Raw genomic sequence first — 11,358 nt, 5'->3', positions numbered from 1 at the left:
ATAGGATTGACAAACTAGCCTCAGCAGAAGCAGCATTTGACAGTAGAGTGCTCCTTCAGGCCCTGTAGGCACCGGAAGTTGTGTGACCCACCCGGGGGGAGCACTGCTTTTTTACGTCCCAGGAGTAAGGAGTCAAGGACTGCCCCACTCCTGGACCACCGGAGAATGGAAGATTTGTATTCACTTACCGTGAAGCTTCCTTCTCGGTGGTCCAGAGTGGGGCAGTCCTACCCACCCTCTCTTGATGGGCACAACTTCCGGTCCTTTATCTTTTTCAGTGGTTCAGCTGTTCATGAATATGGTCTAACTGATTACGTGATGTGGCGGACTGTTGCTGTTTGTTTGCTCTAATGGTTAAAATGCAGGTTTGTATTTGTTTAAGCCCATGGCTGTGATGGTTTCCCCAGTTGTCTGAGGGGGAAGGAGTTATTTTTTAAGTTAATTTACAGCAGCTCGGTGGCTTTCGGTATGACTGGGGATGAGAGGATCAGCCCCTCCCCTCTGGGATCAAAGTTTGCCGGCCCTGCCTACAGAAGGGGGAGGTGCTTTCCCAGGAGTAAGGGGTCAAGGACTGCCCCACTCTGGACCACCGAGAAGGAAGCTTCACGGTAAGTGAATACAAATCTTCCATTTTTTCCCCTTTGGGTATGCTGTTGTGGTTTATAGGAGACAGCCTGCATGTTTTGTTGAGACACAGTCCAGGCTGAGACCTGCTTAGCTTCAATCATATTACTATTTATGACCTTAGAGGTAGGCTTCCCTTTTGCCAAAACTGCCATTACAGGCTACAACATGCTGAGCAGAGGTACAGCTTTCATCTGTACCATTCATGGTGAATTTAAGTTTCTGGCTAAGGATCTGCAAAAGATCTACAGTTAAGCCTGGGTCTACATGAAGCTCACTCTTCCTTGAGTCCTTCCCTTTTTTCCTTCAGCCCCAGCCGTCTCACACAGCGTCCAGATGTGATTCCTCTGTGCCTTGTGCTTCAGTTTGTATTTCTTTAATGCCTGGGCCTTTTTGGTGTTTTTGTTTAGGTGGGTAGTCTAGGGCTGCAAGGAGCTTAAAAGAGAGTGGTTCCCTTTGAGGTTAATTGGAGAAGTCTGCATGGTACAGGAGACCCTTAGGAAGATGGTGAACTGGATGAAAACTGATTCAGGTGGGGCAGCCGTGTTGGTCTGAAGCAACAGAACAAAGTTTGAGTCCAGTCAGGCACCTTTAAGACCAACAAAGTTTTATTCAGGGTGTAAGCTTCCAAGTGCATGCACGAGTTTATACCTTGAGAACGTTACCTTAAAGGTGCCACTGGACTCAGACTTTGTTCTGAATGACAAGTGTTAGTTTCCCTCTTGCGCCTTGTGAAAGCAAATAGGAAGAAAGGCAGTGGCTACACCCAAATACTAGTGCTAAATCGAGATTATCAAGGCCTTTGTAAACAAAGCCCCACCCTGTACCTGCCAGGGAGCTAGCTTTTTTCCCCCCTTCCTATACCCCGCCCTTTCTGCTGTGCCTATATTAGTGACCTATCAGTGGGCATCCCAGTCTGAGATACTTTCATCTTCTCTACTCTCAAACCCTCATTATAGAAGGGAGAAGTAAGGGAACCTACTAGTTTGTTGTTATGCAACCCTTAATTTTTCTTCCCTTTAGTACTCCCTTTTCCCCTTGCATTCCCATGCTCGGGTATTAACCTTGAGCCAATAAAACTCCCTGCTTGCTAATATAGGATGACATACTTCAATGAACAGCAAATTTTGTGCCATATATACACAGAAGCCAATACAAAGAGCACATTGTGCTGTAAATCTTAGGCACAAACTTTTTTTTTACAGGAGCTGAAGACCCCCATGCCGACTATTAGAAGCACTGAGTAATTTCCTACTTTGCCTTCTGCAGGGTTAGCAGATGGCAAATGTAGAGAGGGGGGGGGAAATCTCTTTAATTTAAAGAGACTGTAGAACTCCGCTCTTCTAGGCACAAAAACTGGAGGAGCTACCCGCTGTGGAACAGGAAGGGCCAAACGAGGAGTCGGTGTTGAAAAACATGGGCAAGCAACTCCATGACTGTATTGTTTCTCTCTGCCCAACTGTAGGCTGCTGTTCCTTGATCTTGTTCAGACAATGAGTTAACATAGCTGTGTTCTGAAGACTTTATTCAGTACAGAGGCATTGAGGGCTTGCCTATGCCTACAGGAATAGGGCACCAGCCCTTCCTCAGTAGCCCATCAGGTACTGTACTGGAATTAAAAAATACATGCTGCATATCTTCTCCCCACCCCCTTTCCATTGCTGCTGCCAGAGCCCTAATATACCCCAGCAATCTTTACATAGGCAGATTCCAAATACAAACTAAGCAGCCATGACATTGTAAAATACTTGGGATGCGTGCCAAGGCAACCATGACAGAGAGATCCAAGCAAGTCGCAAGCAGTACCATAAGGTCCAAGAGCGGAGGTGGTTCCACTGTAGGGAGTTCCTGAAGGATGGAAGCCGGGACAAGACAGATTCCCCTGCTCCCAACCTGGAGCAGCACAAACACACGGGCTTTATCGAGTCCTTTCAAGAAGCAGCTTTCCTGCTGTCCGTCTTCACCACCCATTCTGTGGTCTTAGATGTGTGTGGTGTCCTGTCCAGGGGGAGCTGGCTGTATCTCCTCAAGCTGACTGATGACATTAGCAATGTATGGACGCTCCTGGGGGTTTACCACCATTGTAGAAGAGAGTAGATGTTCCAAGGCAGGCGAGTACCTGAAACCTGAGGTGCTTAGCATCAGCTCCTCCTTGGACTGAGGGCAACTACAACCCATAATGCTCCCTTCCCCAGCTTACCTGGTGTTCTGGGGCACAGTGATGCGGTTTTGCACAGCCAAGGCCACACTGTCACCCTTTTGGAAGATCATGTCGTAAGGCCCCTCGCCAAACATCATGCAGTACAGAACACAGCCTAAGGACTAAGATGTAGGGTGAGAGATTATGGAGCAGGGCTTTGGCCCCCAGAAAAGGGATGTACATCACTGGCATGAAGGTAGGATCTCCTACCCCCTTGAGAACTTGATGGTCCTTACCCAGATGTCAGTACGTTCATCAATAACGCATTCACGCTCAACAGTGAACAGCTCTGGTGCTCGGTATGAGATGGTGCAACGCTGGGCAGCCCAGTCCTGTGAAGTGGGGGTAGGGGGAGAACAGAATCTCAAGTCTCCAATGGAGCCACAGAAGAGCAAAGCTTTCGCCCCAACTCTGGACTGTTCTTGCAACTCTTACAGGATAAGAAGCTGCAGTATCACCAAAAAATTTTTTTAACATGGATCAGGGAAGCTTAAAGGGAAAGGGATAGGAGAGACCCAGAGAGGGAGGCCTATCAGAAAGAGTGAGACAGAAATCTCAGGATCCCTGCTTGCCCACAAGACTCAGTTTAGAAATATTCCAGAGACTTGGAATTATGGTTTGCAACTTGATAATTAATAAAGTCCATTCTTACAAAGAGACTTGGAATTATGGTTTGCAACTTGATAATAAAGTCCATTCTTACAAAGATATGCCCCTGTTACTGTCTTACTGATTATTTGCCTTCTATTGAAACCATAACTGGGACATCTAGAGGGAAGGCAAAAGATGCTGTAAACAGTTTCCTTTCTTGGAACGAGGCATAGGTCTGCTTGGCATTTGAGACCCAACCCATGGCTAAGGGATGCAAGCACAAACAGTTTAAGGGAGCATACTAATGGGCAAACTTCCTTGTACTAAGTTAGACCATTGGTTCATCCAATCCAATACTGTCTTTTTCTTTTTGGTAGTATTTCCCTTATGTCTCAGAGAAGAAGAGGAGATTGGATTTATATCCCGCCCTTCACTACCCAAAGGAGTCTCAGAGCGGCATACAAACTCCTTTCCCTTCCTCTCTCCACAACAGACACCCTGTGAGGTAGGGGGGGCTGAGAGAGCTCTGACACAAACTGCTCTTTCAGGAACAGCTGTGCCAGAGCTTGTGACTGACCCAAGGTCATCCAGCAGGTGCAAGTGGAGGAGTGGGGAATCAAACCCGGTTCCTCCCAGATTAGAGTCCGCGTACCTAACCACCACACCAGACTGGGTCTCAGGCAGAGCTTCTTCCCAACCCTGACAGTCAAGACAGAACTGGAGAGCTTGGGACCTTCTCCATGCAAAGCATGTGTTCTGCCACTAAGCTATGACCTCCTTCCTCTCTGAGATTTCCCATACTTAAAAAGAGCTGCACAGTGTCACATCTGTCACCAGCAAACCACTCTGTATGTACAAAGCATCCACCCACAGTGAGCAGACTGCCTGAATGCCCATTGTTATCAATCAGCTTGAGAAAGTGGTCCCCCCCCCCATTTTTGTTGGAAGGAACCTTTCTGCCCAAGTGTGCTTAGCTTTTTACCATAGGTCACTTGTACCTGAATAGCCATGGCCTCCCGAGAATTCTGCACCTCAATGCGTGCCTGATTCATGGAACCCAGGTCCATCAGCAATGGTTGGTCATCGTCATCCAGTAGCACATTTGTAGGTTTCAGATCTCTGGAAAGGGAAGGTAGGAGACTATTTAAGTCCTCCTGGGGTCTCTGCCTGCTTTAAACTGAACTGAAGAGTCTTTACCGGCCCCAACTTGGCCTTCCCCTATTAATAACATTGGCAGCTACTCAGTGCCAACCCATGATTCTTTACCTGCCTGTGGCAAAATTTCTAGCAGCTGTTGTCAAATCACATGACAACTTCTGCAGTGGCAACCTTTAAATCCTTCCATGTTTTTCTGTGGAACGAGGTTTATTGTGGGATGAGGGTTTGCTGTTTATGACTCTGGTTGCAAAAACCCTAAAGGCAATAAATTCTTTACCTTTGTAAACTCCTCTTTGCAATGTCCTCAACACAACATAGTCAGTCACTCATCTCATCTCTACTCCTTCCCTCCTCGACACACACTCGAGCTGTTCTGTTCATGCAAACATCCCAGGCTTTCCATCTACTTCTAGCTTCTCACCTGTGTGCATAGCCCTTGTTATGGATGGCCTGCAGGCCCCGGCAGATACCGTGAAGGATGGCAAGGATTCGCTCCTCAGGCATGAAGACACCGTTATCTCTCAGAACTTCAACTTCTTGCCAAAGGGTCCCTCTCTGTCAAGAGAAGCCTGTATGACTGGGATTGCATGCATTTTTCCAAAGTCCTTAGGCAAGCAGAAGACCACCTACCGGTAGACATCACAATATGCCAAAGGCAGATTTAATATATGAGGCACAGGCCATACAAGCACACACCCCCCCCCAATTATCAGAGAAGTGAACGAGTGGTTTTCCTCCCCCCATCCCAATACCAAAATATGGCTGTATCCATGACTGTCTTACACAGCGTCGATGCCACCACATTCCCCAGCAGCACTCACCTTACAGAAGGGCAACAGGAGCCAGGCCTCATGTTTGGATCCCCTCTCCACCACCGCATGCGCACACAGGGGCAGGATGTTGGGATGGTCAAAGAGCAAGTGCATCTCCACTTCATGCATGGCCTCCTGACGATCATCTTTGTCATGGCACATGATGCGTTTAAGTGCATAGAAATGCCCATCGTGTAACCCTTCTATAAGGTCCACATAGCTAAAACCACTGTGGGGTGAAGGGGATGTCAAAAACAAAATGGACAACTTGACAAGGAAAAAATTATTACAGTGGAAACTTAACAGAATCCACACAGTTTACTTTCCCATTCCAGATGTGCCCAATGAGGCAGCTAACAGTTAAAACAAAGCCTCATTAAAATGTATCATAAAAACAATTAAAAGCTAAACTAAAATACATATTAAAGCACACAAAACAGTAATTAAAACACAGGGCAAGAAGGAACATGAATGTTGTGGAACAAGGGCATGGTTCCTCTCTGCCCCTTAACAGAGTTTTCAAAAATAGCTCAAAAGGATATTGCAGTTTAACAGGCCTGTCAATAACCAGGGAATTCAGCCTTGCACTGAATATGTCTCTAGTCCGTCGAAGACAATGACTATGAGACAAACCACTCCAGATCCTGAAGCCTCGTGCAGTTTCTTTGGAAACCATCAGCTAGTGTCAGACTCTTGTAACTGTGAGATTGAAGATTTTGGGCTGCAAATGTCTGACATCTCAAGAGTATTTTGCATAGCTAAAAGTTGACTTAAAGATGAAGAACTCTTTGCCACAGTTGCTCAGGAAAGATGAGCAGAAGGAGGTTCAAGTTTCAGCCAAAGCAGGATTTGATTACACATCATGAATGAACTTTCTAATTGTATTGAATGAATTTGCAGTGGAATGAATTCTCCAGGTCAGTTGTGGCATCACCCTCTGTGGACGGATCTGCAGTTCAATCCTATGCATGTTTACTTAGAAGCAATATTGAGTTTGGTGTAGTGGTTAAGTGCGCGGACTCTAATCTGGGAGAACCGGGTTTGATTCCCCACTCCTCCACTTGCACCTGCTGATGTGACCTTGGGTCAGTCACAAGGTCTGACACAGCTGTCCTTGAAAAAGAGCAGTTTCTGTCAGAGCTCTCTCAGCTCCACCTACCTCACAGGGTGTCTGTTGTGGGGAGGGGAAGGGAAAGGCGTTTGTAAGCCGCTCTGAGACTCCTTTGGGGAGTGAAGGGCGGGGTATAAATCCAATCTCCTCCTCTTCTAGGAGGGAAGGCAGCACAGTATTGCCCAATCTCATTAGATCTCAAAAGCTAAGCAGGGTTGTTACTTGGATGGGAGAACCCCAAGAAAAAGTGTGCAGAGGAAGGCAATGGGAAACCCCCTTTACTTCTCACTTGTCTTCAAAGTCCCCTGCTGGGGTTGCCATAAGTCAGCTGCAACTTGAGGGCACATATGTATGTAATGGTAAAGAGATTAGGAATAGGACTGCAACCTTAAGAGAAGTTTGAACAGCCATGTTCAGGGGGTGGTTTCCCTGTAGTGGACAGGACTAGATGATCCCTGAACTAAATCATTTACAGATGAAGCTCAATATGCATGACAACATGTGTGAAAATCCAACTCTATACTCACCCCTCCCCAAGCCTATGGATTAAAAGATAACGTTTGTTATTGATAGTGATGGTTCCCCTGGAGCAGGTGCACAGGGCGTGGCCCATGATGGTTGCTTCAACATCCTTTAGCCCCTGCAGAGGCAAAGAGAGCAAACTGAAAATCGGAGATGGAAAGGACTAAAATGCATACTTGTCCAACCCTTTGCCCCAAATATAGAATTGTATAACCACCAATTTGCCCATACCAGCACAAACACACAGAAAGAGCCCTACTCGATCAGATCCGTGGCCCATCTAGTCCACCATCCTGTTTCATAGAGTGACCAACCAGTCGTCCTGGAGCACTGATGAACAGGTTGCAGAGGCTTCCTCTAATCAATAAAATCACCTCTTAACTCTGATGTTCATAAGTTTACTGCCTCTGGATGTGGAAGCTGAATAAGGACCTTGATTTCCTCACTCAATATAGGTGCTAATGTCTCAACATGACCCACACCTTACAGATGTCAATTAATTCAGTTGTATATTTATATGGACTCCATACTGCCCTAATGAATCTGCTTAACATGTCTCACACAGTATTTTCCATAATTGGATTGTATGGTAATCCTATTTTGCTTATCTATTAACAGTAGGGACTGATTCTTAGACTGGCCTTCACATGTAACTTTCACCCCTACCCCTTTTCCGTTGCTTGAACTCTTAAATATAAATTTAGCTGCTTGAGATGGATACGTTCCATGCATCTGATGAAGTCAGTTCTGAATTATCAAAGTTTATGCTGGAACAAATGTTGAGTTCCTTAAGTGTATGTCACCTGGACCAATCAACAAAAGCAGTTTAACAAGCAGCGTCCACAAAAGTGACACTGGCAGAGCAAACATTCTAGTTTTAGGTTCAATAAATTGATTAGGCTGCCAGTGAAGACACTCTCCACTGTCACTAGTGATTTGGCCTCAGTGGGGATGGGGGAGAGAAGGCTTGGATTTTATTTCTGACTCCAACTACAGCAATCAGTCAGTTGATTAATCAGAGCACATTCTAAAAGCAAATGGCAAGGCTGTATGTTGATGGAGAACAGAACATGACTTCAGTCTCCCAAAATCTTATCACTAGTTACAATTGTCCTTGATTCCCCAGATGACTAGAAAGGAAACAGGCATTATTCATATGAGCAGAAGAAGGAGTGTGATCCCTCCTCTACTCACTCCCTATGCTGTAACATGTCTACAGTGGCATATGATTTGCAGCAGAGAAATCACAAGGAAACAAAGTCATAACACAATCTGAACTATAAAAATGTACTACACAGATCCTGAGTTGAAATGTCTAAATGACTTACAATCAGAGGTACGTCATTGTTTACCACTTTTTACAACCTTTAAAATAAACAAAGCTATGATGGCAGCATATTTGTAAGCTTCCCAGAAACTTTGTACACTCCTTTGTAAATTAAGTACTAGTAAGAGCCAGTTTGGTGTAGTGGTTAAGTGCGTGGACTCTAATCTGGGAGAACCGGGTTTGATCCCCCCCCCCTCCACTTGCACCTGCTGGATGACCTTGGGCAAGCCAAAGTTCTGTCAGAGCTGTCCTTGAAAAAAAGCAGTTTCTGTCAAGAGCTCTCTCAGCCCCACCTACCTCACAGGGTGTCTGCTGTGGGGAGGGGAAGGGAAAGGAGTTTGTAAACTGCTCTGAGACACCTTTGGGGAGTGAAGGGCGGGGTATAAATCCAATCTCTTCTTCTAAACACTGATGCTGGTAATTTGAATCAGGGTCTTACCACTGCTACAGCCTGTACCCGCCGCATAACAAGTGACCGAACTGAGCTGGTGTGAAGTTATAGGAATTAAACTGTCACCTAAGTCATATTATAAATAATCTTCACTCCTGTTTACTCGATAATGTTCCAGTGTTTTAGTTGTGTTTTAAATGATTGGTATTTTATGTTATATGTTTATATGTTATGATAGGTTTCAATTGTATTTTTATGAAATATTTGTAAGCCGCCCTGAGCCCGCCTTGGCGGGGAGGGCGGGGTATAAATTAAATCAATGGATAAAATAAATAATAAAGGACATTCCACACACACACACACACATCCCAACAGCTGACTTTCTCATTTTGCAAACGAACAAATCGCAGTTTCTCCACTGCGCCAAAATAAAGCCACTTGCGGACTTTCCTAGGGAAGGGAATGGCCATCGAGCCTCTCAGCGCTTTCTTTCAGAAAAACGGGCGAACCCCTTCCTCTGGTTCCAGATGGGTAAACGGCTAGAGAAATACACTCTGCACATACGCTTGGAACATCTTACGTCGTGTCTTCCCCCGAACTAAGCGCCGTCATTCGGGTTCATTTCCCGGCTCATATTCAGAGAAAACACCGCCACCAGGAGCCCCCAAAGCCCGAGCCCTGGCCCGAGGGCCTGGAGGGAGCCCCCCCCACGCCCCCCCACCTGTGGAGAAAGGCAAAGGAGGGGAGGGGGAAGCGCTCACCCAGTGAAGCCTTCTTAGGGAGCTTCAGCGCGACACAAGGGGCTCATTCCGCCTGACACGTCATTATTCCGCGCCACTTGCGTGACCGCTCGCGCTGCTGACCGCAAAAGGTTGCCTAGCAACTACGGGAAGGGGAAGGAAGAAGGGAAAGGCGACCGGAAGGAGGGAGGGAGGGCGTTCGCGAGGGAGGGTCGCGAAGGGAGGCGTGGGTGGGTGGTGGGAAAGCAAGGCGAGGAACAGAAGAGGTCGAATCTGCATTTGTCTTCCCCACCGGTGCCCCAGCCTGCTGAATCCGTCTTCAAAAAATTTAATTTATCCCAATTTTTTAATTGAAGTATTATACCCTGGTGAAGCTTTCCATAGTTGCGTTTTTACGAAGTCCTTTCACTCCAGAGGGATTTGGATCCCTAGATAACCCCATAAATTGTTGATTCATTTGTAGGAGTATTTATTGTAAATAGATACACTCATGCTTTGTGTAATGTACTCCGCCATTACCACGTGCCTGACCGAGAGCCTATGGCTCTCAGCTACTGTAAATAGCCTATAGGAAGTAGAGGGTGGGTTTTGGTGGTGGGTTTTCTGGGCATATATACCGGCTCCGGCAGTTCTTTGTCTTGTCCTGCTGAATAAAAGTACTCTTGCTGAAATCACTCCACGTTCTCAGTACTTTTCACTTTGAGAAAAATATGAGATTTAGACATATGATTTAGAGTGACTGACATGCAGACCCGTAATCTGGCTGAATTTGTTAATTTTGTCATGTATTGCTTGTGATGAGTTTTCAACTTCAGAAATGTATAGCACTAAGTTATCAGTGTATAGACTTATTTTGTGTTCTTTCTCTCTAGTTTTGATACCTTTTATATATGGGTTATGTCATATAGCTTCAGCTAATGGTTCTGAGGATAACACAAATAATAATGGTGATAACAGGCACCCTTGTCCCATTCATTTTATAAGGTTAAAGAGTGTGGAGTGGATCCCATTCATTTTTATCTGTAGTTTGATTTTCATATATTGCATAGATCGCTCTCAGAAATTTGTTGCTGAAACCAATATAAGTCAGTAATTTTTGGAGATACAGAATTTCCAGGGTGTCAAATGTTTTCTTACATCAAGAGCTAACAAAATTGCTTCCTGATTTATTATTTTGCAGTGGTTTACTATATTAAGGGTTTTATGAGTATTATCTGACAAGTTTCTCTTAGAGATGAAGCCTGTTTGGTTTAGACTGATGTAACTTGAAATGATTTGTTTAAGTCTAAGTTAGCCAAAACTGCAGAAAATATTTTAGCATCTTGATTTATAAGTGCAATTGGTCTGTAAAATGTGGGATTAATTAAATCTTATTTTCCTTCAGAATCACCACTAAAGTGGCTTCCACCCAAGAAGCTGGAATGTTTTCAGTATTCAAAATGTGATTGCAAATGTTAGTCAATGGTTCAGCTAAACTAGAGCTAAATGTCTTATAAAATTTTGATGGAAAATGGTTGTTATTGTACCCCGAATATCCTGGATTGTGATAGGGTTTTCCAAAGGCTTCTTATGAGTATCTGAAAGAGTCTTAATATATTTATTAGAAAGCAGATAAGTTGTAATTGTGTCTACGTTCAGCTTTCTAGAATGATATAAAAACTTATAATAGTTAACCAGAATATTTAATATATCTTTAGAAGTACGTATATAAAGTCCCGGAAGGGTCTCTCATATAATGGATATTTCTGTCTAGCTTTTTTTTTAACCCCCCAGGAAAGTGATTTCAAATTTTTAGCCAATTTTTGCCAGTATCTTTGTTTTGTATAGATTAAACCTTTTGTATTTGGGAGGTTTCAAGGGATTCCAGGATTTTTTGTTCTGC

The 11,358-nt window shown here is 44.8% G+C and overlaps 1 protein-coding gene across 2 annotated transcripts; it reads right to left on the bottom strand.

Moving 5' to 3' along the window:
- Nucleotides 1–2,061: 2,061 nt before the first annotated feature.
- On the bottom strand, nt 2,062–9,564 carry STK16 (serine/threonine kinase 16). Of its 2 annotated transcripts, none has more exons than XM_015426906.1 (8): nt 9,498–9,564; nt 7,024–7,136; nt 5,395–5,614; nt 4,995–5,128; nt 4,414–4,534; nt 3,061–3,156; nt 2,825–2,946; nt 2,062–2,750 (listed from the first exon to the last, which is right to left on the bottom strand). In XM_015426906.1, the coding sequence occupies exons 2-8, from the start codon at nt 7,107–7,109 to the stop codon at nt 2,669–2,671; spliced, it is 861 nt and encodes a 286-aa protein (XP_015282392.1). In that variant the 5' UTR covers nt 7,110–7,136; nt 9,498–9,564; the 3' UTR covers nt 2,062–2,668. The 2 variants fall into 2 exon arrangements, with proteins under 2 accessions (XP_015282392.1, XP_015282390.1); XM_015426904.1 differs by having other exon boundaries at nt 2,070–2,743.
- Nucleotides 9,565–11,358: the final 1,794 nt, after the last annotated feature.

Source organism: Gekko japonicus, unplaced genomic scaffold, assembly GCF_001447785.1.
Source record: "Gekko japonicus isolate JY-2015 unplaced genomic scaffold, Gekko_japonicus_V1.1 scaffold104, whole genome shotgun sequence".
NCBI classification, from domain to species: domain Eukaryota; kingdom Metazoa; phylum Chordata; class Lepidosauria; order Squamata; family Gekkonidae; genus Gekko; species Gekko japonicus.
This window is presented reverse-complemented; position numbering and strand designations above follow the sequence as displayed.

Bases quoted from the DNA above. Each gene is read 5' to 3' on its own strand.
- STK16 (XM_015426904.1), bottom strand. From the start codon at position 7,109: ATGGGCCACGCCCTGTGCACCTGCTCCAGGGGAACCATCACTATCAAT. The intron at 3,157-4,413 runs GTACAAGTGACC...CCCACTTCACAG, and splicing joins GGGAGGCCATGGCTATTCAG to GACTGGGCTGCCCAGCGTTG. The intron at 2,744-2,824 runs GTAAGCTGGGGA...CTCAGGTTTCAG, and splicing joins ACTGTGCCCCAGAACACCAG to GTACTCGCCTGCCTTGGAAC.